Genomic DNA, 26,873 nt, shown 5'->3' on the forward strand with positions numbered 1-26,873 from the left:
TGATCCAGTGCCACACTGGACAAACAGCTGCTTTGTAAAACTGAAAAAACAGGATTGCTTGGAGATTTTCATTCTTCCTTTTCTTACTGCAGTAGATAAAAGCATTTTGGTTTTTGAATTTTATTTATTTTTTATACAGCAGGTTCTTATTAGTTATCCATTTTATACATATTAGTGTATATATGTCAATCCCAATCTCCCAATTCATCACACCACCACCCCCGCCCCGCTTTCCCCCCTTGGTGACCGTATGTTTGTTCTCTACATCTGTGTTTCTATTTCTGCCCTGCAAACTGGTTCATCTGTACCATTTTTCTAGGTTCCACATACATGCGTTAATATACGATATTTGTTTTTCTCTTTCTGGCTTACTTCTCTCTGTATGACAGTCTCTGGATCCATCCATGTCTTTGCAAATGACCCAATTTCTTTCCTTTTTATGGCTGAGTAATATTCCATTGTATATATGTACTACATCTTTATCCATTCGTCTGTCGATGGGCATTTAGGTTGCTTCCATGACCTGGCTATTGTAACTAGTGCTGCAGTGACCATTAGGGTGCATGTGTCTTTTTGAATTATGGGATAAAAGCATTTTTATTATAAATCCTTGAGTGATGTCTTACTGGTAATGAGTTGCTTGGTCAGCTGAAAAGCCCTTTTCAGCTCATGATTTTATTTTTTAAAATGAGCTAGTTATATATTTATTTATTTAATTAATTAATTTTTTTGGCTGTGCGGCATGTGGGATCTTAATTCCTCGACCAGGGATCAAACCTGCCTCCCCTGTACTAGAAGCACAGAGTCTTAATCACTGGACTGCCAGGGAAGTCCCTGGTTATATATTTATACTTTATCATTTTTTGTTGAATTGAAGTGGAATTCTCCGCCATTCTGAATATAGGCCAGTATCTATTGTGATTTTATCTTGTTGGGTGCTAACTATATTCTTTTTCCTTGAGATTATTTAAATCTCTATTGTTGGGAGGTTAGAAGCAAGTGTTGAACCAAGGTCATTCCAAAAATTGATGCCAGGGCTGGAACCAGAATTCCTTCCCCACCCGCTTCTCCATGTTGCTGATCTGACCGCCCTTGTTGGCATTCCAGTTAAATAGTTGAAATTGATTCCGTGATTTCACATTTTTCCCCCAGTTGATGGTTGAGGTTCTGAGCCGGAAGAGGAGTTGCATGTTGTGGATAATAAAAACATGTTCTGCTTTGGGTGTTCTTTTATTGTATGAGCTCCCTTGTTCTTAGTCAGAGACACACCTGTAGTAAAATGTACTGAGTCAAGTAAGAACTAGAACACTCAGGCTCAGACGTCACAGGAGTTTCATAGTCACTGGAGATTGAATTTAGTTCCAGCATGTTTCATCAAGGAGACAGGAAAAAAGTCTCAAGAAATGTTGGGAAGGCCAGGACAAGATGACTGGTCTTGTGATCCACATAAAGGCCACAAGTATCCTTTGGGCCCCTGTGGCATGGATCTTAAAGTGCTTTATAGACCTTAATTATAACTCTTGTAAAATAAATACTTTTTAAAAAAGGTGGATAGATTAAAGTACTTTGGTGATGTTTTCCAATGAAGCAGAAAGAAAAATTTGGGTGTAGTGATGTAGAGCAAGATTAGGGAGTGTTGGGCAAAACCCCTATTTCATCAATTACCAGCTGTGTGACATTGGACAAGTTACTTGTCCTCTCTGAACCTGCATCCACATTTGTAAAATGGGTGGTAGTAACAGTGTCTACTTCTTAAAGAACTCATAGCAGAGTGCCTAATACATTGTAAGAGCATGGGAGATGATAGCTCCAGTGTATTAATAATAATTGCTTATTTGCCCTGATTTGCAGGTTAGGGTATGTATTTCTCATGTGATTTCTTGGAAGGTTATTAGAAATCTAGTCTTTTGAAAGTGAGATTGTAGTTCATAGAGAAAATTTACCTTTCTGTGTAAATGTGAAAACCCAAGGCTAGGAGGTGAACAGATTTGTTCCACTGTGAATTTTTGCTCAGGCTTGCCCTACTGGATCAGCCAGTTAGTATAGTTAAATAGGGTTTTGGTTTTTCTGGGCCAAACACCCCTTGAGGTTATTTAAAAAAAAAAAAAAAAAAAAGGGACCAGATTCCTGCCCTCAAGGAGTTTGTAGTCTAATTAAGTGAAGTTGGGAGAAATCCTGGTCCAGGGAAGTTTACTTTGGAGAGGTGAAACTTGAGACAGGGTCTTGATATATAAAGCCTAGAGGTGGAGTTTGGAAGTTGCTGTTGAGGAGGATTTGGTGGAGCCGGGGGCAGGGTGGTGTGAGCCAAGGCACCAAGACCTTTGTGTGCTTGGCAGGTGAGGGGCATAGGGGCAGCTAGGATGGATGGCTAGTGTGGGGACAGACAGCAGGGGGTGGCTGCCATTGCAGTGGGAAGAGTATGGCACGTGGGAAGCCCTGCCCATGCCAGGTGGTGTCTGAGCCTCGGTTTCTTCATCTCTGAGACGCAGATACCTACCTCCCAATTGCTGAGACATAGCTGAATAAAAGCGTATGTTAAGGACTTTGTAATTATAGAGTGCTGTACAAATGTGAGTAGTTAGCACACCTGAGTAGGGAGCAATCTCCTTTGCTAAGGCAGAGCTTGGGATGCATGAGCAGTATCTACCTGCCAGGTACTGCTCTAGGTGTGTGTTCAGGGCGCAAAAGAAGAGCCCCCGCACCCTTGGAGCCAGTAGCATTCTACTGCAGGGAAGATGGGCAGTTGACACAAAGTGCCAAACATCATCATTTCAGGTACTGATGAGGGCTGTGAAGATCATTACATAGGGAGAATCTGTAGACAGTGACTTAGGGAGAGCTCTAGGTAGGGTGAGTAAGGAGGGCCTCTCTGAGGAGGTGACTTTTGAGTTGAGCCCTGAGGGATGTGAAGGGTGCATCCCACAAAGATCTGAGGCAGGAATGGTCTCAGCCAAAGGAAGTGACTGCAGAGACCCTGAAATGGAAACCAGGTTGGTGTGTTCAAATGCCAGAAGCCAGGCCAGTGTGGCAGGAGTGCACACCCGAGGTGAGTGAGGCTAGAGCGGCAGGTAAAGGGCAGTTCACGTAGGGCCTTGTGCAGCATGGCCGGAGGTTGCATTTCATGCCAGTGGCCATGGGGACCCAGTGAGGGCTGTAAGCAGAGGGGGGTGATGTGATGTGACTTAAGACGTAGAAAGAGCAGTGGTTGCTCTGCGGAGATGGGCTGGGGCGGGACGAGAGTGGAAGCAGGTGGACCGGTCAGAAGGATATTACAGTTGTCCAGGTGTGACCAGATGGAGGCTTGGACCATCCTTACAGCAAAGGAGCCACCGAGAAGTGGGTCAGAGTGAAATGTGGAGGCGGAGCCAAGAGAATGTACTGATGCCTCGGATGTGGAAGGTGAGGGAAAGCGAGGAATCAAGGATGACTCCTAGGTCTCTAGCCTGAACAGACACGTGGGTGGTTAGTGTACATTTACCAAGAGAGGGAAGGCTTGTGGGAAGCGTGGCTGGGGGAAAGCTGAGTTCTGTGTTGAACACATTAAATGTGAGATGCTAAGTGCTGACGTCTAGTAGACAGCTGGGTGTCGGAGCGTGGAGCTTAGCGGAGAGGTCTGGGCTGAAAAGATGTTCTGAGAGTCACCTGTTAAATGAAGGTGTTTCCAGCCCCAGGACAAGAGTATAGCCAGAGACAAGGAGAGCCTCCAAGATCTATTGGAAGGGGAGCCGCCAGCGAGGGGGAGGATAAATCTGGCAGGTATTGCTGGGCTCGTATCATAGGCCTCGCTGCCTTTTCCTCCAGCTGCCCAGTCTAGTTCCTAATTGGACGGGACTGGAAGATCAATATGAAACTAGACTTGGGAAGCCACAGAGACTCTTGGGTCCCTCTCCTCTTAAATAAGGGATGTGAGCGCACAGTTCAAAGCGCTCTGCATGGTGCCCTCCTAGAATTATCATGGCAAGTTCTAACAGTGAAGAGGAGCCCCTGGGGCTTAATCTTACTGCTAAGATTGTGGAGGAATTTGATATTCTGGGGATTCCTCTCAAACAGTGAATGAAATATGGTTTTAGAATTTGATTCAGAAAGAGGTGGAATGTAGTCAGTTTCCTTGTCCAGTTTCCCTCGATTTTCTAGCTCTTCTTTCCAGGTGGTTAACTGTTTTGACTATTAAGGTCTTAAATGCAGGCTGCGTAATTGACCACAAGACCTGGGCAGGTCCTCTTTGAACCTTTATTCTTGTCTCCCTAAAATCAGGGGCGCAGATGAGATCAAGCTGGGCTCCATGAGCTCCTCCAGGAAACCAGGGCCTGGTGGGGGTTGGTGGGCATTGGGTCTGCCCACAGGGATACCAGGGCTCAGCTACGGTCCACATGGCAACCAACACCTGAGGAGGCAGAGAGGGCTGGGCTTCACTGGTGGAGGTGATGCTGGAGTTGAGTGGAGGTCTAGGGAAGAGTTGGTATGCGGCAGACATTCTGCGGGGAGTGGACAGCATCTGCGCAGAGTGGAAGCATGAACGAAGAGCCTGGTGGAAAGGATGAATTCAGATGGTCGGTCGGTTGGAGTCTCGGTGGGGCGGGGAGGGGAAGTGATGGTGGTAACAAGGTAGCAGTGTCATAGGACCAGAGCCACATGGTGACCCCACATACAGGAACAGGGCAGTTCTCCTGTATTTTCTCATCTGTAAGTAGCCCTGTGAAGAATCCAAGTGGGTTGAGTAAAGACATTCAAAAACATTAGGGTTTATGGGTTCTGCATGCTTAAAACCAGAAACAAAGTTCAAGCTTCATTTGACAAGTTGATGTTTTAAAGCTTTCTCCCAAAACCCATCCTATGGGCTCATTTTGGTGTGTGTTGTTGCAGCTGGGTTATGGGTAAGAGCACTGATGTTAAAGCTACCTTTGAAACCTCCCAGCCCCTCCTGCGGTTCCCAGATGCAGTGTGGGCCGTGAAGGCAAACTGCTGTCTGTGTAAGGTGTTGCTAAGACCAGTTTCCTTTGTGTCTCTTGGGAAGGCATTAATTGGTAGGAATCCTGGAAATTGGAACCACTGACTGCTCGAACAGGTCCAGCTGAGGCGGGGAGGCAGCCGGTCACAGCGTGGGCAGAGCGCTTCCTGCAGCAGGGAGCTTGGGAGATATTTGCTGAAGGAATGAAGGAGTGAACAGGGGGGTGATTGAAAGGTTGTGCTCTCAGACTGGCTGCCAGCATTTCACCATCACTTACTCAGATTTGTTGGCATAACTGTTCTGAAACAATGCTACATTATGCATTATAATCTAGCTTTTACATACAGTTTAAAAATCACCGTACAAAACAGAATACCGACATACTTTGAAGACCAACTGGAGCCATCAAAGGAATGTCTGACTTGTTGGAAATAGGCCAAGGGATGGGGGGGGCAGCAGGCAGTGCTGTCCCCCGTTTTCCTCTGCCTTTACAGGGCCACTTGTAGAAATAGTGGAAGGTTTCTCAGTTTAGTTTATTAAATCTGCTGTGTTGAAATCATTAAAAGTGAACTTCACCTTTTAGCTGTGTAAATTACTATGATGAATTTGGTTCATTAAAAATACCTGTTGAGTTCAGTGCTCACCCTGAGCTGGACACTGGGGGACACAGCAGTGAACAGAACAGACATGGCCCTGCCCCCATGGAGCTGACCTTCTGCTGAGGGAGGTGGCCAGTACGCAGTTCCTCGCACATGTCATGATTACTGACCGTGGTCGTGCTAGGAAGGGAAGGTAGATGAGGACTTATAAGAGGTGGGGCCCGGCCTAGCTTGGAAGGTACATGAGGAGTTTTAAGCAGAGGCCTGAGGAGGGAGAGTAGGAGGATTCCGGGGGGAGAAAAGAGCTTGTGCAGAGGTTCTGAGCCAGGAGAGAGCATGGTAGTCGGGGAGTTTCAAAGCAGCCCAGTCTAAAGCCTCGAAAGTGAGGGAGAAGGTCAACCCAGAATGTGCTCTTGACATATACTTAGCTTCGGCAAAAGTATTTTAGGTTATCATTCCAAATTCAAGTTCTTGGTGTCTGCATACAATTTGATAAGAAAGAGACTGTTTAGATTTCCTGCTGTAATAGGCAGAATAATGCTTACAAAGGGTCTATGTCCTAACCCCCCAAACCTGTGAATGTATTAGGTTAAGCGGCAAAGGGGAATTAAAGTTGCAGATGGATTAAGGTTGCTCATCAGCTGACTTTAAGATTAGCGAGATTGTCCTGGATTATCCGGGTGGGCCCCGTGTGGTCACAGGGATCCTTGTACATGTGGAAGAGGGAGGCAAAAGAGAGATCTGAACATGCTTTGCTGCTGATGTTTCAGATGGAAGAAGGGGCTGCGCGTCAAGGAATGCAGGCAGCTTTAGAAGCTGGCAGGGGCAAGGAAGCACTCTCCTCTAACCTTCAGAAAGGAGCTGCCGACACCTTGGTTTTCTAGTCTAGTGAGACCCATTCTAGACTCCTGAACCACAGGAACTGTAAGATAAGAAATCTGTGTTTCAAGCCACTAAGTTGGTGGTAACTTGTTATAGCAGCCACAGAAAACTAACACACCTGCCCAACTCAAGGTCTCATTGCGTAGATGGCTGTTGCCACCAAGTCACTTGGTAGTAACGACCTCTGATACTTTCTTTGCTGTTCAGGGCAGTGGAGAATGGCTCTTACACATCCTACCTCGAGGTGGTTGGGCTGTGGTCATTCTTCAGTGAATACTTGGGCATCGCCATGTGCTGGCACCAGCTGCAGGAGCTTGGGATAGGTTCGTGGGTTAAAAACAGCAAGATGTGTGCCTTCGTGGAGCTACATTCTAGATGCCTCATAGCTCTGACCTATGCAGAGGGCCGGCGAGGGCAGTGAGTTCATGTCCAGACACTCAGCCAGGCACCCGGACACTGCTACGTGGTTGTGAATAGCAGTGACTTTCCCTGAAAAAGACAAGTCTGTTTCCTATCTTGACTACTTATAGGAAAACTAGAGTTTTATCCAACATATCTATACTTAGTTTTTGGGTTGTTTGGAAATGATTCTTCAGGACTAACAGCACACATTAAATACAATAATATTTGTTAATGCACAGCTCACTGCTGCTGGATATCATTTTTTTTTTATAAATTTATTTTATTTATTTTTTGGCTGCATTGGGTCTTTGTTGCTGCGCACGGGCTTTCTCTAGTTGCAGCGAGCGGGGGCTACTCTTCGTTGCGGTGCACGGGCTTCTCATTGCGGTGGCTTCTTTTGTTGCAGAGCACGGGCTCTAGGTGCACGGGTTTCAGTAGTTGTGGCTCACGGGCTCTAGAGCGCAGGCTCAGTAGTTGTGGCGCATGGGCTTAGTTGCTCCGCGGCATGTGGGATCTTCCCGGACCAGGGCTCAAACCCATGTCCCCTGCACTGGCAGGTGGATTCTTAACCACTGTGCCACCAGGGAAGCCCCTGGATATCAGTTCTTGAGTGCAGAGTTCCCTCGTATATTTTTAGATCTTCAAATAACCAGTCATCAAAATAAGAATAGTCTTTTTCAGTTTTATAACTTTAATAATGTATGTACTTTGTTTGGAAAGTCTAACGTGGGAGTTAGTCTGATGATTGACCGATTTTCTGGTTCCAAAGGAGAGAGAAGCAGGCTCTTCCTATGAAGCCGTTTGACTCAGAGGCAGAGATGCGGGGTTTAGGTTAAAGCACAAGCAAGCTGTAATGCCTGTTCTTCTCTTCACCAGGTAAAGAAGGAAGGGGAGGAAAGGACAAAACTCCTTAGCAATCTGGCAGGTTACCAGGTTTGCTGATGGTGGCTGGGGGTGGTAGGTGGGGTGTGGACATTCCCTGTTGACCGCTGGTCCTTGGAAAGCAGGCACCTCCCCCTCCAGCCAGAGGAGGGACAGTGCTTCTGCCGGTGGACACCTGGAGAGTCAGTCTGGCTGCGGTGGAGAGGGGCTCTCAGAGGGCCAGTGGAGCTTCGACGACCAGACAAGCTGCCCTCGGCGAGCCTGGTCATGTGCAAATTGACTGCAGGGCCTCCCGGGCCCGAATAACTCCCCGGTACCTGGGAAACAGTGCCATATCCAAGCACACAGTTGGACTGTCAAGGATAGCGTTATTAAATTCAAGTTGTTGCCTCAGTCAGGTTACATTGCTAGCTTTATACCTGAGGCTGGGATGACTGTATAGTTTATCTACCGAACTGGGACATTTTTGAGAATGAAAGGGGGCCCGGGACAATAGGTGTGAATCAGGAGTGTCCTGGGGAAACCTGGACCTATGGTCAGCCCAGCGAAGTGTTGGAAGCTTTAACCACTTTGTGGACAGTCTGACCAAAAATGACTCAGTACAACGTGGCCTTTGTGTGGAAGGGCCTAGACCTTCCAGAGGAGGAGAAGGCGTGACCCAGGGGCCTTTCTTAAGATTCCTGTTCACAGCACAGAGAGCTTTCCAACTTGGAGGCTTTAGAGCTGTTTTCCACACACCTTTAAATATAAGGCAAGATCTATTTTTTATCCCCAAATTATCCCACCTTATATTTGAGCCCTTATAAAGTCATTCTCATCGGAGAGCTGCCCTCGTGATTACTTTACTTGAGCAACAAAGTTTTGTTCGCTATAAACACATTAGCCTAAAGGGACCTCAATCAGTTATAACTGTGGGTGCTGACAGAGGTTAAATTTGTTTTAAAATATTTTAAAATGATTTCAAAAAGGAAGCAAAGAAATTTAGCTCACATTTAGTAATAATTCCTCAGGATTTGACACGATAATTGCAAGCCTTAGGTGTGGTTATAAACTTTAAAATGTCCTAGAAATGCCCTGGAAAACTGGGTTAGACATTGCTTTTCAGAAAGTAATGTCAAAGCAGCATATGGAGTTTGAATACAGTTGCTTTGTGAAATAAGCATAAAACTATTAGATAAATTTTTAATAAGATGTTATTCAAAATGTTTGCATAAATAATCAAATGTCAGTGGACTCGTTCATCTACATTCATAAAGGCTTACATATACAAATTGGCCAAAAAACCCTTTTTTGGATTTTTTTTTCCCCATGCGTGGAGTCTTATGAGGAATCCCTGGTATATATGGGGTGATTGTAATGATAGAGATGTTGTAACAGCTGGGAAAAGGACATTCACCTTCAAACTGCAAGGAATCCAGGCTGGGGTGAAAATCTGATTCCTTCAAGAAATGATTGGATTTTGACTTATGGTTCCAGATGGCTGACTAGATATACAGGTTTCCCTGCAGGCTCCTCAGGGCTCTGTGATGGCTGAGAGATTATTACTAAAAGGCAGAAAGCAGATGGGATCTGGCTTATGGCCTTAACAAGGGAGGGAGCCATACTCAGGAGTATATCATGCAGGGACTGGGAAAAAGGGGGCAGGTGGTCTGCCTTGTGCCCACCCTGAGAATCGTCAGGTGAGGCAGGCTCTGGGAATCAGGTGTGGATCTGGAAGTAAAGGCCTATATGCTGGACCACAGATGCCAGATGACACCTTCATTCCCCATCTCTCTGTACAGAGTATAGGACGCTGGAATTTAACACTCTGGCAAAAACAAAAAAAACTATAGTACTTTCTTTTTGGGGGGAAAGGGGTGGGGATGTTGACAGGTGCATGTTTTACAAAGCTTAAATGATCACAACTCAAGAATGGATTCTTGTAGAGGTAAGCAAGGCAGTTATAGTATTTTAAAAACAGCTAGGGAAAGCTGGGGCTTCTAGTGTGAACGCTGGCAGCCCAAGAATTAAGCCTTCCTCCTCTAGCATTTGAAGACTGGTTTTCAGTCTTGACAGCAGCTCCCTACTCACTCAGCCTAAAGTGACTCCTCTGTCAGCAGGCCCCACCCAGGACTCCCTTTCAGAATTCCTGATCGGGGTGAGACCGAGCCAAAAATGGACCTTTTTAGGCAACAGCGAAACAAGAGAACCAAGGATTATCAGGCATATGATGAGAGCTAGCAGCATGAAAGGGAATGGCTGAAGTAAACCAGAAGAAAAATTGGAAGAAACAGAAAATCCAGGAACAGAAGGAGAACAAAGGAAAAACAAAACCAAAAGAACTTCTAGGTAAAATGCTTAGAATATGAGAATTTGAGAATATGTTAATCCACAAAATAAGAATAGGGTGCATTGTTATGTGAAAGGCACAATCCAAACAAAGAGCTTTTGGAGATTACAAATATAATTGCTGAAACTTAAATTTCATTAGAAATACTAGAAAATCAAGTCAAGTCTCAGAACCATAGAGAGGGAAGGAAAAAGTGAGAAGATTAATCCAGGAGGTCCCACACTTGACTAGCTAACAGAGATTCCAGAAAGAACAGAAAATGGAATGAGTAAAATGACCGATGCACCATAAGAGTTTCCTGGAAGTTGATGTCCTAAGTCTCTAGATTGAAAGAGGCCACACAGTGCACAGTGAGTGAGAAAAGGCTCACGCACAGGTACTGTCGTGCTGTTCAGAACGCCTGGGTTAACGTGCAGAGCCTAAAAGTCGCCTTTAAAGAAACGAAAATAGGACTTAACGTCAGAAGTTTCATTGGCAGCACTGGATACTAGAATAAATTAGAGCAGTTCTGAAGAAAGTGTTTTCCAACCTAGATCCTACACCCAAACTATCAGTCAAGAGTGAGAGCAGAATGCCATTTTTGTATATGCAGGGACTCAGTTTACCTATCATGTACTGTTCTTTAGGATGACGTTTAAGAAAACCAAATAGGAGGAAAACATGAGATCCTAGGTCAAAGGAGACCAATCCAGGAGAGGGCAGTAAAGGGAAGTGCTAGGAGGACCACGTACAGCGGACCCAGATGACCCTGACTCTGTACAGCAGACCTAGAAGAACAGTCAGTCTGTGTGGTACCAGGAGGTCCAAGGGCTCTGAGGAGGACATCCGAGCAAAGAAGAGATCCTGATTTCATACTAGGTACGATTGGGAGCTTAGAAACGATTGAGGCTGGAATAAAAGCAAACAATGTAAGGGAGAAAAAAATGGTAATGAGAAACGCCAAGAAAAGCAAAAGTCGTGGTCCAAATGTGAAGTACACCAAACAATTGATAGAATGGACCTTGATGTTTGACCTTGATGCTAGGAACAGTATCCTTGGAGGGCAAGAGCTTCTGATACTGGTCCCAGATAGAGGATAATTTCAGTGCTGTTTGGTTCAGCACTGAATAATGTTTACCTGGTTGTATAAAAGAACAGGTGACCAAAATGTGGTTACAAGACAAACTGTAAATGGTAATAGCTCTGGTAATAGTGTAAAAGTATAGCCAATGCGATGGTAGGACTTGGAGGCACCAAGAGGAAAGTTGGGGAGACAGAGTGCTGATAGCATCATCTCCCCAGCTGGGGAATGGAGAGATTTTGTCAGAAATTGATGAAGAGAAAATAGAAATTAAAATATATTACTTAAAACTTAAAGCGTAGCAAATAGCAGAACTAAAGTAAATAGTTATTAAATATAGGAGGGAAAGTAGCAAGTAGTTTAAGCTCTCCCCTTTTCATATTGTGGTGTCAACAGTTAATTGCCTAAAGCTGGTAAGAAATAAGAAATAAGAAATAAATGTATTAGCATAATATCAATATCTAGCATTCTAGAGAAGTAAATCCAGAATTTAAAAGGAGTTCTGCCCAGAGAGTGGGACTTGGGATGAGTGTAGAATCTGTGGCTTTCCACTGTAAGTTGTTTTTGATTTCTTGCCACCCTTATTTATTACTGTTAAAGACTGAGCTCAAAGATGGGTTAAATGTAGGGGTGACACAGTTGAATTATTAATGCCATCTTCTAATGAAGGTTTAATTTGGACAAACTAAGAAGGCTGTGTTTTAAATTAAGCAATAATAGTGTCCTTGTTCTAATGAAGCAATATTTCACATTTCCTGGGACAAAGTTGCATAGCTAGAGGCAGAATCTTTAATCCTTGAGGAAATGAATTATTGCCAAAAACAATGAAGCAAAGCTGCTATTGTCTGTAGAGTTTTAAAAAGTACCCCAGTGTTTAGAACTTTTGGTTGATGTAGTTATGCAAAAGTATACTGGCTCTGCTTGGGGGAGAACTTGACTATAGGAAATAGGAGTATGGCTTGCTTGAAGTGTGAAATAACCTTGTGGTTAATAGCATGATAAGGGTCCTGCATCTTCGTGCCAAGAATTTTGATCTAGACTCCAAAGACCTGAATTTATATCATGTCCTCAGTCACTGCCACACTTGTGCAATTTGCCTTTTACATTGTATTTTACTATTTCAAGTTTCATTTCTCATCTTTAAAGATGATGTGGTTTTACACATTTTGAGTTTTGTATTTTAAAGGTAAGTTTCCAATGTGTTGGAATCCCAAGGCAGTTTTTATGTCAGTACAGCTTGAAACAGTGGAGGTGATTGTCCAATGGCCCTGTGGAAAGCAATTTGGGAAGTAATTTTTCCTGTTCCTTTTGGTGTCTAAAACAATCTTAGTTCAAATCCAGCTGCTTGCCCTTCCTTGATTACAGTTTTTCTTTTGACCTGATATGGGAATAGGTTTCTAAGACCCTGTTCTGTTCATTTCCACCCCTTCCTTTCAAGAGCCATAACTTCATGTTCCTTGGTCCCTGTCACTCTGAACGTGAGTTGTTACTGTGGTTCTGAACTCCTCCAGTGGTACTGGGCGGGTCAGGAAAAAGCAGCTGCTGCTGCTGCTTCTTAAACGAAAATGAACAGCCTGGCAGCTGCTGCCCGGGCCCTAGGAGCTGCTGTGGGCATCCACCCCTGCAGTGCCCAGAGTGCCTGGTGCTCACACTAAACCCAGCCTCAAAGGGGGAAAAAGTGCGATTTGAGCAGAAACTGGATTTTGGTGTGGCCTGAGTCTTCCCCCCAGATGCAGACTGTCCCTCCTAGAGCTGCACTCGCTGTGCTATCCCAGGAGCTGGCTGGGTTCCGAATGGCTCAGGCCAGTGCCCAGGTCCTAAAGGACTTAATGAGGAAGGAGATGGGTTGCACCGGGGATGGTGTCATTGACTGGATACAGCTCTATTTTCAATTCTTTGTCCTTGCCAGACATAGCCTCAGCTAATGGGCTGTGACCTCCTGTGATTAAGGCTGGTTCTAAGCAGAAATCAGAGTTTGCTTATTTCCTGAACAAGAGACGGTGACTGTACCTTGAGGATTAAGACACCTGCCAGTTGTTGACTTTGGTTGGGGGTACCGTGTTCTTGCATCAAGGTGCTTCCTTACCTTTTCTATGACTGATTTTATCTGACTTAGCTCTACCTGCCCTCCCCATCATTGTCTTCCTGTAAGTGTGGTCCCAGGGAACGGGGTGTGGCTAGAGCAGGGGCACCCCCCCACTGATGGGTGTCTGCTCTTCCCCCTCTGGCTGCGTGTGGCCTGAGGCCCCAGAGCACCCCGCCCCCTTCCGTCTGAGCTGGGACAGATTCTGAAGCGGGGCTCACTGTGCCAACTGCCCAGGGACCTGGGAGGAAGGATAGTGCTGGGAACACAAGGCAGTGTGACAGCTAACATTATTCTCCAGAGGTACATTTCTCTTATTTTGTCAAGTTCCCTTTTCCTATGTGTTGTCCCCTCTCCCCCGCCCCTCCCACGCCCAAATCTTCCAGCTGCTTCCATCCTTCTCTGTGGTCAGCTTTCAGATGCAGTAGCCACCACAAAGAATGCGGGGGAACTTCTGCAAGAGCTTGGCATTCGTAGCGTCCGGGAAGTTTTGTCGCTACAGCCCTATAACTAGCCAGCCAACTGGAGTGAAAGGGCTCCTGCGTGCTAGAGGCCCGCCCTTTGAGGGCCTGGGGAGCAGTGGAATCTGCAGGTACCGAAGAGGGAGAAACCCTCCCACACAGCCAGGGGAAAAGGGGCTGGAGGGAGCGCCTTGCTCTGAAGGACTGTCCGTGTAAATGGAACAATCTCCGCAGCTTTTCCAACAACAGGGAACCCGGAAGCACCTGTCCCCTGCTGGGGACAAACGGTCGGCGGAAGCCAGGGGCTCTGAGGCGCTGCGCAGGTGCGCATCTGTGGCCTTTTGCACCGGCACGCGGAGCTCCGCGGACCACGCTGCCCATCCCCAATCCCGTCTTGTTGCGTCGCCGACTCCTACTCCTCCATTTCCTCCGGCTCCTTCCCTCTCAGCCTCTGCACATGCTGTGCCCCTCACCAGGCCACCTCCAGCTCCTGTCATCTCTACGTGACACTCGCTCCAGGGCAGGTTTAGCGCCCTCTGGACCGGGCGCAGCACTCTGCCCCGCCCTCCCATTGCTTCTATCTCCCTGTGGTTTAAAGACCCAGGGATTGGCAGGGAGGGGGACAATTCTTACTCATCCTAGGAGGCTCTTGAATGTTTGTGGAATGAATAAGTGAACAAATGAGCGAGGACGGTCAACGGGAAATAACAAGCCCAGTACCTGCCTATGGTAGGGTAGCTTGCCAGGCTCCTTGGGCGGGTATGAGGAGAGGAAGTGGTCAGAGAAGATACACTGTAACAACCTTGGAACTCCTGGCCTGCTCTGCTCTTTATAGCCTTCCCTGTTGGAGTCGTTACCTTTACAGGAAATCTCCTCCTGACCTTCACCCCACCCAGCTGCAGTAATGCTTTGCCTCCGCCTTCCCTCACCCTTTGTGAATTAGTCTTAGTCAGTAAATGGAACAGTTCTTGTTTCAATGTTTCATTTGTGTAGGTTTTGCCCTTTCATTTAAATTAGAAACACCTTAAAATCCTGGGTTTTATTTTCCTAGGAAGCAATTTAGAGGAATGGAGAAAACATTGCTCCAAAGCAGTTTTTTTTCCTGGCTCCCAACTAGCTGTGAGGTCTTAGGGACAGGGTACTTACCTCCTCCCCAAAGCCTCTGTTTCCTCATCTGTGAAATTAGAGGGCTGGATGCATTTTCCGGTGCTTCCAATGCCCACATCCTGTGATTTTGTGCTTCTGACCCCAGCACTTTGCTTATCTCTCGAAGTACCTAGACAGGGTTCCATCTCCACACCTGCTGGATAATTGAGCTTGTTCACTCACAGCGTAGGCTAGTTTACCTCTCAGCTCTTTGTCAGAGCTCCTGGGATCAAGAATGACATTAGCGGAACAGGTGTGGGACAGCCCTTGGCCTTGCCTCTGCCCAGAAGTTCCAGGCACCGAGGACCCCACCTTGGTCCTGACGAGTCTCTGTTGCAGTTCCGTACCTTGGTGTGTGCTATTTCATCCCTTAAATGTTGGACGGATAGGAGGTGGAGGCTGACGGTGCTGCCACCCAAGGGTCTGGGAGGAAGGATGGCGCTAGGTGTGCATGTTCCCACATGAGCCAGCCATTGTTCTGTAAGACCCGCCTCACTGGCTCTCCCTGGGCAGAGTCTGGCTCCCGTCTCTGTTTTCTGAGTGCATTTCCCTTCCATTGTACCCACTGCGTTGCGTTGGTTTAAAAAAAAAGTTAAATCCTTTATTGGGATCACAGCAAAGACAAAAGTGGTAAGGACTGTTGTGTGGGGGTGAGTTGTTTATTTGTTTGTTTGTTCTTTTGTTTTTTGTTTTTGGCATCTGAGATTTGTGAGTTTCTTGAAGGCCAGGAGTGGCTTTTCTGTTTTGGAAGTTGGTTCACATTTGTGTTCCCAGCCCTTTTCCCCAACTCCAGCCTGGTTTCTCTTTCAGCTCTGTTTCTCTGTCCAGTCAGGTGTATGTTCTTTCTCTTTGTTTCTTCTCCTCGTTGTCAGTCAGCCAGACCCCAAAGATTGTAAAACTGATGGTGAGTAAAGGGCATTAAGTAAAAGGAACACAGCAGAAAGGTAGTGGGTCTCTAAAGATCCCTCTGGCTAGGAAACAGATTTTAAGGATTGTGGGTTTGACTTAGGAGTCCCTCTTACTGGAGATGGCAAGAACCCTGAGGTGGGAGGGGAGAGGGAATATTATGATGCCTAGTACATAAGTGGTATCCCTGACTCCTTGGTGGGGATTAATTGGATGATAAAGGAGGAGCTTGTCGAGATGACCAAATACCGGGAAGTAAGAATTGATGCAGAAAGAGGCTGCAAAAGAGTAATTCAGTTGAGTTGTATCTTGGGCAAAGGTTTGGTTCCAAATCTGTGTTGTTAAAAGGTAAACTGAGGCATATTAAAAACTTGACGAGTTTGAGCAGAAATCAATGCGAACCTGGCAGCGTCAAGCCTTAAGTGGTTAGCGGTGCTCCACCAGCAGGAGCAGGGAAAGACGCAGAGAAAGGAAGGAAGCAAAGCAAGGAAATGATTTGATGGGCTATAGCTTACAGCCCAGGTGGCTGTTTGTGATGGGTTGCCCTTAGGGTTTGGTTTTGTAACCTTGAGGCGTTTACAGGCCGAGATTTTGGTTTGCTTCCGTAGGCTGCCACAGCGTTAGAGCCACCTCAGTCTAATGGCCTCCCGGTTTAATTAATAACAGTATAAAAACTGAAAATCTGGGGGACATTCAAAATTACCTTTGAAAACCACCCCCAGGAAGGCACAATGTTGGAAATGGACGTATCATCACTTGTTAAGTTTACTGGGACCATTTTTCTTCTCCAGTGTGGGAGTGTTTGTTGTGTCTGGGTTCCTTATAATGTCCTTGGCTTAGGTGTAGGGGGCAAGCTCTGTGCAAAGCGTGGCTTCTAAAACACCAGAATCGTGCTCCGCAGAGAGCTGCTGATACTATGAGAGACGCGCGTATCCTTCACCTTGTTTCAACAACCCTTCTTCTTGTGCTTGACTTGCATCGTTTTGTGTGTGTGTGTGTGTCACAGGGCTCTGCTTTTGTTCTCCCTCACCGCCTAAACTGGCAGAGAATTAGGAGACTCCTTGATAAAGAATAACCCCGATATCTCCTGGTTCTGACTGAAACGTTAAATGCGTATTCAACTCAAATCTGCATATTCTCTGTTTTGTCAACAGGTTGCTCGTGGGGGCCCCACGGGCAGTGGCCCTTCCGCTGCAGAAGGCCAACAGAACAGGAGGCTTGTACAGCTGCGACATCACCTCCCGGGGGCCGTGCCCACGAATTGAATTTGATAACGACGGTGAGTTCTTCTGCACTCGCTCAGGGTTCCCTTGACCAACTTGCCTTGTATCCCACTTGCCCTTTCCAGGCGGAAGGAAAGGGGGGGACAAGCATTTGTTCTTGGAGAGAGGGCCTCTCTTAATTGCATCAGCCTCGTCTGTTTCTTGCTTGCCCTGAGAACATGTACGTTTTAAGTCTCTGGGCTGCAGCGTAGTTGCTCCCCCCCCCCCCCCACCAACTCTGCTTTCTAAACTGATATGGTGTATCGATGTCGCCACCTAGTGATGTGTTGAGGTTCTATGGGAGAAAAACTGTATTCACAGCCGCGAAGAAAATTGAACGTGTATTTTGTACTCAGCAGCCAAAAGTTCTCATTTGCTGTTAAAATATTTGGGAGAAAGACTGTTTAAACATCAGATCTCTCTAAAATGAAAGCTGGGCAACATGGATAAATTTTGCCCTACTATCTCAGTTAGAGGCTTGTTTTGCACAGACTCTGTGTGGTAGGCAGAGCAATTAGTGTCCTGAGGAGCTGCAACCAAACCTAGTTTGACATTCTTGGTCTAAGCATATTTGCAGATTCATGTTTATGTTCTTCTCTTGCTTTTTCATCTTTTTAGCAACAGCATTTGGTTTTTGGGTTTTTTTTTTACTGATTAGAAAATAATACATGTTAATTGTGGGAAACTTGTAAATGACTTTGAAATGTAAGGGAAAAACCCAGACCCACTGAAAATGTAGGCATAATTGCTCTTTACTTAACATTTTGGCATTTTTTCCTTCTGTCTACCTAAAGTTGGTAGGTTTCATAGTTTTGTAATGATTCAGGATTGGAACTCATGCCTGCCTTCTCATTGAGGAAGGCAAAAATTTGGATGTAGGGTCAAACAGTAGGCTCAGATTGATACTGAAGTGAGCACATGGTGAGATTTGTGGTTTCCCTCTCTCTCTCCTTTTTGGAGGAAGGAGGTAAAAATAAATATATCACTTTCCTTTTCTGCATTGATAGGAAGATATAAAGTGAGTCTGAGGCCTTGTCTTCCCATCTGCAGTAAAGAAGAGTTCATGCTATTATGTAACAAATTTGGGAGTATGTGGAGAAGTAGCCACTTTTTGTTAGTTTGGATGGTAGTTTCTGTACTCGGGACCCTGGTTGTCAGAGCAAGTGAAGGGCTACCAGGTAGAGGTATGTATTTTATATAAAGAATTTTATGAAACATTCATACCAACAATCACTCACCCGTTTTCTTACGATGAGAAGTAATTTTTCTGGATTGAGTAACTAAATTTACTAAGTGGTTAGACTTGGAGTCAAGGCAATTTAGAAGCTGTTTCTTATATTTTTGTTCATTTATTGGTTCATTTCCTGTTGCAATGGCTTTGAAGTCCTAACTGTGTGTGTGTAACCTGTGCTGCTTTCTCCACAGCTGACCCTTCATCGGAAAGCAAGGAAGATCAGTGGATGGGGGTCACCGTCCAGAGCCAAGGTCCAGGGGGCAAAGTTGTGGTAAGTGTAGAGAAGTGTGTCCATTCCACAATGTCTGAGTGCCTGTTGTGTGCCACTGCTGGGCTTATAGTATTGAACAAAACAGGCAGAGCTTCTGCCTGCATAGAGTGTACATTCTAGAAGACTGACTGCTTTAAAGCAGGAATTGATGTCAAGAAGAAACAAAAGCATTATTTTTCCTGTGATTCCTGATCTACTTTGAAACAGCTCTACAATCTGCTTTTCTTTAGAACTTTCAGATTCAAAGAACTTATTTAAAAACCTTTACCAATGTCCCTAAAACTCTAGGTGGTCTTAAAACAAGAAGCAAAGCAAAACTAGACATGCTTCACTTTGTTATACAGCAGAAACTAACACAACATTGCAAAGCAATTATACTCCAATAAAGATGTTAAAAACAAACAAACAAAAAAAACTAGGCATGCTTTTTGTCTCAGGAACTATGTAGCTATTATAGATTAGTTATAAAAAAAATATGGGAATGGTCATGGAAAGTAAGGATCAGATAATTTTAAACTCTTTTACTATATATTCTGAGCTTCTTCAAATAGAAGTGGTAGCGAAGAAAAAAGGGTTTGTTAGATGGATTGTGCAAGGTGGCCTTGGAGGTGCCAGGCTGGATTATGATGATCTGTCTGTCTCTTTCAAAATCTGGTTGCTGTCACAAATTTATGTAGAATTTTGAGAAAAGTGAGAATTTTACCAAACACTGAATTTTTATATCTAAGGGGATGTATTATGGGAAATTGACTTGGACATTGTAAAGTGTTTTCAGCCTGTTATATGGAGGGTGGCCATGAATACCCTGTAAAATTAGAGATTATTTCATCTCTCTCAGCAGTGTAATTGTCTCTGCCTTTTAAAATAAACTTAATCTCAGAGTTTAGAGGATAAGTTAGTTAGGATTGATTATAAGGAAATAGTATAGGTAAAAGGAAAATGTCTTTGTTTTAGCAGTTTTAGCCCGATCCCTGTGAAAATATGTCCATGATTTCTCTCCTCCGGAATATGAGTACTTATTTTCACAAACATACTGATGTGAAGGTTTATATAGCCACTAAAAACCAATTAAACTGAGAAGATGAAATAAGGTGTTTCCCACTGTTTATGTGACAGGTAAATTTATAAATAAATTTGCCTGTGGATTACAGATTGGCATTCAGTATTTGGATTGGAGCATTATTCTCAGGCTGAGGGCAAGACAGAAGTCCTGTGCTAGATAATGGTCTCCTTCTTGCAACTTTGGGGAGGAAGATTTGCTGGTTTTCAGATCCAATCTCAGGAGGAGGCCACATTTAACATCCCACTTAGAATTAACCTCTTGATTATTGACAATTTCATCAATTTGTAATGAAAAACGTAAGGTTTGCCGACCTGTATGGGCTACTTTATTCCATCTGTTTGCAGACATGTGCTCATCGGTACGAAAAAAGGCAGCATGTTAATACAAAACAGGAATCCCGAGACATTTTTGGAAGGTGTTACGTCCTAAGTCAGAATCTCAGGATTGAAGATGATATGGATGGAGGAGACTGGAGTTTTTGTGATGGCCGATTAAGAGGTCATGAAAAATTTGGTTCTTGCCAGCAAGGTGTAGCAGCTACTTTTACTAAAGACTTTCATTACATTGCGTTTGGAGCCCCAGGCACTTACAACTGGAAAGGTATGACGTGTGTATTTATAGAAATAGAGATTAGAATTATTACATAATTGCTATTATATGCACCATGATTTAGTACATTTTAAATGAAAACAAAATGTGTTATAAGGCACTTTTATGTTGTAGAAGTAGGGTAGGATAGCAAAATATCTAAATTCTGATTTTTAAAAACAAATTATGTTCAAAATGTATGTTTTAAGAGATTTTTTTCCCTATCCAGCAGTTTACATTAATATAAGTAATTAATGTTCTTCTGTAAGAATATAATTAACATTAGTTTTTGCTGTTTTATATTTGCCTGTTCATGAAGTTGAAAGTTTTAATTTTAAGGTAGGGATCTGAAAACTGTAAATAATTGAGTGGTGTCACGTACAAATAACATTGTATTAATACAGACATTTTTTCATTATGTATTATCTTAAAAGGCTGTGTTTTGCTAATAAAGCAGTATAGTTAGAAGCGTAGATGTCAAATTAGGGAATTTTTAGATGATTTTGGATAACTTCTGGAAAGATTGTTTAATGGTATTGTTTAAATAATTTCGTGATATAGGTAAAAGGAGACACCGGGAGGGAGGGAGGGAGAAGAATGGCTTGTATTTTTTGCCTAGATGAACATGGTCAGTGCTCCTGTAGTAAAAGTTCAACTTCTCTGAAGAAATTAAGCAGGTGTAGAAAAACCACTGTGTTATAAAGGACAATTAACCTGACTGTAATCCGTAGTGAAGAGAAATGCATCTGATTTGGAAATAAGACTTTTTTTTGAGAAATTATTAAAATAAATCCTGTACTATAACATTTTCACTAGTCAGGAAAAACTTAGGAAAATTTCCCTTATTCCATTCAGAAATTTCCTAGTTTTCATTCCTATTAGAAATGATCCTTGAGAACACCTTGCTCGATAGCAACCTTTGGGAGTAATTTCCTTTGGCCTCCTTGGCCCCAACCAAATCTTCCACATAACAGCATTTGTCAGGTTATCTTGACCTAATTGAAATAACACATGAATTTAGAAATTGTTTTAGCAAGAAGAGAGGCCATACATAGTAAAACAAAACAATAAAAACACCTATCAATTATTTATGGTTTAATTTATGGGAAACATGTTTTATCTGCTTTATAAATTCTGACTTAAAATGTTACTGTTTTTAAAAAAATCATATAGTGGGCTATGTGAGATCTCTTTTCAATTATTAGCTGTGAAAATTTCTTAAAGCTTTTAAATCTTTGGTTAAAGTGATTGGAAGAAAAAATCAAAATACTAATCTTTCACAGGATAGTAAAAAGATAACTTGATTTAGGATTATAAAAAATGTAAAATATAGCAGGTTCATATAATTTAAAAGTTTTCTGTAGGTTTAGTTAACTAAGTAAACATTCCATTTTCCATCTAGTTTCATGGCATTATAAAGATAATTCATGAAAATGCATGGGCATTTTTTTTTTTATTACTAGAACAAATTTGTTTGATGTAAAAATCTACACGAACATGATTTTTTGACTTTAATAACCTCAAAAGTCATCTTTCTTCTCGTTTTCTTCCTCCAAACTTTTCTTTCTGTGCTTAATGATAACACGAGGAATGTTTATTAGGAACCATCTATTTTATTTTGTTTCATCTTCATTTTTTTTAACCATTTCATTCTTTTAGGGATTGTTCGCGTAGAGCAAAAGAATAACACTTTTTTTGACATGAACATCTTTGAAGATGGGCCTTATGAAGTTGGTGGAGAGACTGACCATGATGAAAGTCTAGTTCCTGTTCCTGCTAACAGTTATTTAGGTAGGAACGAGAGTAGACAGCATGCCTGCCTCTTCAGATGCCTCTGTGTGACACGGCTGTCACAGGACCCTGGACTGCTAGGCTGAGGAGAGGCCAGGTTGGACCCAGGGGACTGTGGCTGCATTTACTGGAATTTAAGCCTTGGTGATCCCAAGGTAACCTGACTGATGCTTGGGATCCTTCCTGTCTGACTTTGAGCTTGCTCAAAGCGGGAGGAAACCTACTACTATCTCCTAAAATCTTCTGTCCTCCCGTGTGGAGGTCTGTTTCCTGAGCTAGTGGCGGCCTCTGTAACCTGAGGCAGGCTGTTCGTGCATGTATGTTAGCAGGAGGCTGAGCTGCCTTCCCTCTCCCTTCAGTGCCTCCTTTTGGAGAGAGACTCTTTAAGAGCTGCATTTATGAAGTTACTCTTAAGTGGCAGGTCAAGACCTCCAGGTCCGTCCTCTGTGATTGCTGTTCTCCATGGGTTGGCCTTGCTCCTGGATTGGGGCCCTCTTGTCACAAAGCCCCTGGCGGGTGGCACAGGGGCTTTACAGCTGAGCCTAAGCAGGACTGCTAAGGCAGCTCTTGAGGACACCCGGATTGTGTCTAAGTGCCAATTCCTTAACTCCTAAGGCTTGTTTGCATTACTAATGGGTGTCCTAAATTATTCATGTGCATTATGGTAATTACACAAAGGCTTTTAAAAGCTTTAATTCTTGGTATGAGTTGACATAAAGAATAATTACTGTGCAATTCTTGGAAAAAATGTAAAAAATCTCCTAAACCTAAATAGTAACCTATTCTTTTTAAAAAATAGAGACGTACCCATATGCTAGAGATATTACTAGAACAATGGAAGGTTAAAAAAAGAGAAAAAGTAGGTGTAGATCTAAAAATAATTCTAAACAAGGTATTAGTAAATGTATTCTTCAAAAATTGTTGTAATTATGTAGATATGTATGAACAATACTGTTAATTAAAAAAAAAAAAACTCTTCAGAAACTTCCCCACCCCCAAATTAAAAACTTGGTGTGAAGGCATAGAAGGGAGAAAAGTTATACTTATCACTTGTTAAGCACCTACCATGTGCTATAAATCACACACTATACTTACTACTTTATAGGTCTTATTTGATCTTCCCAACAATATAAAATAAGTATTATTGTCCCTCTGTTGCTGATGGGCAAAAAAAAACTTGTGCCTTAGGGACATTAATTTCCTAGTCCAAGGTCACACAATTAATAATCCCCTAGCCAAGGGAAGAAATTCTTACGAAAATGACTGGGGCAGGGTGGGAAGCAGCTGGGTGTGTGAGTGTTGTTAGTGGCTTTGCAGGACAGGAAGGGAACACAAGGCCGAGTGGTTTGCAGTCTCAATTATTAAACAGGCTTTTTCAGGGTAAAATCCTTTCCAAGGTAAATATTATCAACAAACCAATATTTTATTTGAATAAATTTTAACAGACAACCTCTCTTCAAATGGGTTATTTAGGAGTTAGTTTATGGTATTTCAATTTAATGGCTCTGGTCAAGAAACCAACACTTTGGTCTGTAAGATAGATGCCCATGAATTTTATAAACTTAGTTTCTATTGGAACATTTGAAAATATTAAACATTTTTTATTGAACGCATTTGCCACTTTTGGAATGGATTTCCTCAAAATCGGTTGCCTGGGGGGGAAAAGTGTCAAGTTTGTACTGTTACATTTTGGTTGTCCATGCTGTCTGTGCATCTGTCATTTCAAAAAAATCAGTAGGTTTTCGGAATAAAATGATCTGCATGAGGTTTGGAAGCTGGCAGAGAGGGTGGCTTGCCAGATGCAGTGGTGGCCTCATCATCCAGCGAGCACGGCAGTAGCTGGCGTGCCTCTTACCGAGCATAATTGCTTTTTCTTCAATCTCTTCCGTCCCATGCATGTGTACAGGCCTGCTGTTTTTGACCAGCATTTCCTATACAGATCCCGATCAGTTTGTTTATAAAACACAGCCTCCCAGGGAGCGGCCCGGCACATCCCCTGATGTGATGATGAATAGCTACCTAGGTTTGTGACCTCTGAGATGACAAATAAATTGTCTTGTTCATGGTCATTTAAGAATTTTTTTTTGATCCATACAGAGCATAAATCTTTTTATTTTCTATTTCATGTCAAGTGAAACACACATAAAAAGCATGCCGTGGTTGAGGCGCTGCAGACAGATGGCTTCCAGAGCTGGATTCAATTGTATCGCCCTCTTCTAAACTTGTAGCTCATCCTATTTTTTGACTCACTTCATAATTTGAGAACTGCAACAGTAGTGGTGAAGCTTTTTGTAAATAAAACCCAATAAAAAGGGTGAGCTTAATAGTATTCTGCATCTGCCTCGCCTTTACATAGGAAGATTGGCTTAATTTGAATGATTTTGGTATGGGCGTTTGTGTTTGCTTGCCATTTAACCTCAATATTGGTAATCTGACATCCTACCTGATGCTTTATGGTGAGGTAGGTGTTCTACCGTTTTTCTGCCCTCTGAACAAGTATGTAATTGATACAGATGACAACTTGCTCACCTCTATTGTTTATACCAGGTTCTCAAACACTCTAGCTCATCAGTCATGGTTTTGTTTGCATGTTTGTGTCTGAGAACTGAGTTGACCCCAAATAGTGAAACGCTGTCTGTGGTATATTAATGTTGTTAGCATTCTTATTCTTGCCTGACAACCAAGGAGATTGAATACAGAAGTTACTAACTACTACATTATAGCAAAACCCTATAACATGCACTCAATTACACTATGTCAGGTTGTATCTCAGTATATAGTATGTAACTTTCCCATGATAATTTAGTATCTAACTTGATCTCCTTTTACAGCAGTTTCAGTATTAAAATGGGGTTCGAACTGATTCTTAAGATGCATGAATGCTTCATGATTCAAGTTACACAGATGCCAAATAGCATAGGTGCTTTTCTTTAAAAGTCTTAATACATTCCCATAGAAAGCAATGAAGTAGCCTACTACTTTGTACTTGTGTCCAGTCTCTTGGCTCTGTAACTCTTTCTGATCGTAGATGTGATAGCTGGTGGGGAGGGTCAGAAGGAGAGTGGTGGGAGTAACCAGTGTTATATACCTCCTGAAAAACAGAGTTGATATGTACTGTTTTGTTTTTCTAGGGTTTTCTTTGGACTCAGGGAAGGGTATTGTTTCCAAAGATGAGATCACTTTTGTATCTGGTGCTCCTAGAGCCAATCACAGTGGAGCTGTGGTTTTGCTTAAAAGAGACGTGAAGTCTGCACACCTTCTCCCTGAGCACATATTTGACGGGGAAGGGCTGGCTTCTTCATTTGGCTATGACGTGGCAGTGGTGGACCTTAACAAAGATGGGTAAGAGCCTCTTAGGTTATTTTATATTTGCAAAGAATTCATTGCTGCTCTGGCTTCTGTAGGTCTTGAGAAGAAATATCCTTTCAGGTTAGTTGATGGAAAAAATACTTCTGCTGCCAGATTTTTACCATTCCATCACTCTTTATCACTTATATTTTGGCAGTAGACATCCATTACCCTCCCCAGCGAGTAGGATTACATTTTCAATTTTCTGTTTTACTATGTCCTGGGATCATGGGTCTGTGAGAATTAAACTTTAACTAAAAAAAAAAAAAAAAAAGTGACACCTACGAGGTTCTGTTCTGTGGTTTCTTAAGGAGCTGTTGGAGCGTCCAGAATGTCCTGTTGAAAGTAGGGATTGGTGACAAAGTCAATACAAAGGTCTCTATGGCTGGTGGTGCCAGTTTGGGTCTCGTAGAGAGTTGAAGGTGGAGGGGAGTGGAATCTTTACTGGGAGTCTCTCCGCACTATAGATGTAACTTGGGAACTGGCTTCAAGTTCTTACCCTTGATATTTTTCTTTGGGTGTTTATTAGAGGCTACCTTGGTTTTTAAAAAATACTTTAATTGATGATCTATAAATTCCAGATTTGAGGTCCTTTTATCATATCTCTTTGTGTCCTTAATACCTGGGCATGTGGGATTCTCCCTAAGCTCGCTGGTATTTTAGCCAATGGTTCACAGTTCTTCCCCTCATTATGTTTTCAGGTGGCAAGATATAGTTATTGGAGCCCCACAGTATTTTGATAGAAGTGGAGAAGTTGGAGGTGCAGCGTATGTCTACATTAACCAGCAAGGCAGATGGAATAATGTCAAGCCAATCCGTCTTAATGGAACCAAAGATTCTATGTTTGGCATTGCGGTCAAAAATATCGGTGATATTAATCAAGATGGCTACCCAGGTAGACAATAGATTGTGAATTGGTCATGATTTATAGATTATTTGATTGTCTAAAATAGTGAGTGCTCATGGCATCTTATTTTAAAACATTGTATTGGAATGCTTTTAAAATTTAATGTTTGTTAAAATGTGGCGTTGTCAACAGATATTGCAGTTGGAGCACCTTACGATGGTAAGGGGAAGGTTTTTATCTATCACGGATCTGCGAACGGAATAAATACCAAACCAACACAGGTAACCAGATAACCTGGATTTCTACAATAAGGTCTCAACAGTTTGCTTTCTAATGGAATGTTTAGGTTTATGTGAATTTTCACACTAATCATGTTTTATTTACAAGTCTACAATAGTATGAATTTTGTTTTTTATAAAAAATGTATTATTAGAAGATAGCTTGTAAATAGATATAAATGCAATGACCTGGTTGTTTTAAATTGTAAAATTTCTTTGGTGAATTAGGAATCAAAGTAAGCCAAAGGAAAAGACTATTCTACCCTGACAGCATAAATAGATGGAAATGTGATATATTCCTTTTAGTAGCATACTAAATAGAGATGAAACTGGACGAACATAAGAGATGATTGTAATTGCATAGAATTCAGATACCAAAAACTAAAAATTGCTTTCGAGAAAAACAAGACATTTGGAGGGCAGGTAGAGAGGTTTGGTTTGAAATACACTGATTGACTTAATATAGTACACAAGCATCAAAAATTGTCTCTTT

General features: G+C 42.9%; 1 protein-coding gene across 2 annotated transcripts in view; it reads left to right on the plus strand.

Moving 5' to 3' along the window:
- The window catches only part of ITGA6 (integrin subunit alpha 6), a 77,195-nt gene that overhangs the window by 19,882 nt on the left and 30,440 nt on the right, over positions 1-26,873 (plus strand). For both annotated transcript variants that reach the window (XM_059928100.1, XM_059928101.1), the window contains exons 2-8: positions 16,853-16,977; positions 18,386-18,465; positions 19,873-20,128; positions 21,776-21,907; positions 25,039-25,249; positions 25,957-26,150; positions 26,295-26,383. In XM_059928100.1, the coding sequence (XP_059784083.1) occupies positions 16,853-16,977; positions 18,386-18,465; positions 19,873-20,128; positions 21,776-21,907; positions 25,039-25,249; positions 25,957-26,150; positions 26,295-26,383 (1,087 nt within the window). The remainder of the gene's footprint in view (positions 1-16,852; positions 16,978-18,385; positions 18,466-19,872; positions 20,129-21,775; positions 21,908-25,038; positions 25,250-25,956; positions 26,151-26,294; positions 26,384-26,873) is intronic.

This window comes from Balaenoptera ricei, chromosome 7 (assembly GCF_028023285.1).
Source record: "Balaenoptera ricei isolate mBalRic1 chromosome 7, mBalRic1.hap2, whole genome shotgun sequence".
Lineage (NCBI taxonomy): Eukaryota > Metazoa > Chordata > Mammalia > Artiodactyla > Balaenopteridae > Balaenoptera > Balaenoptera ricei.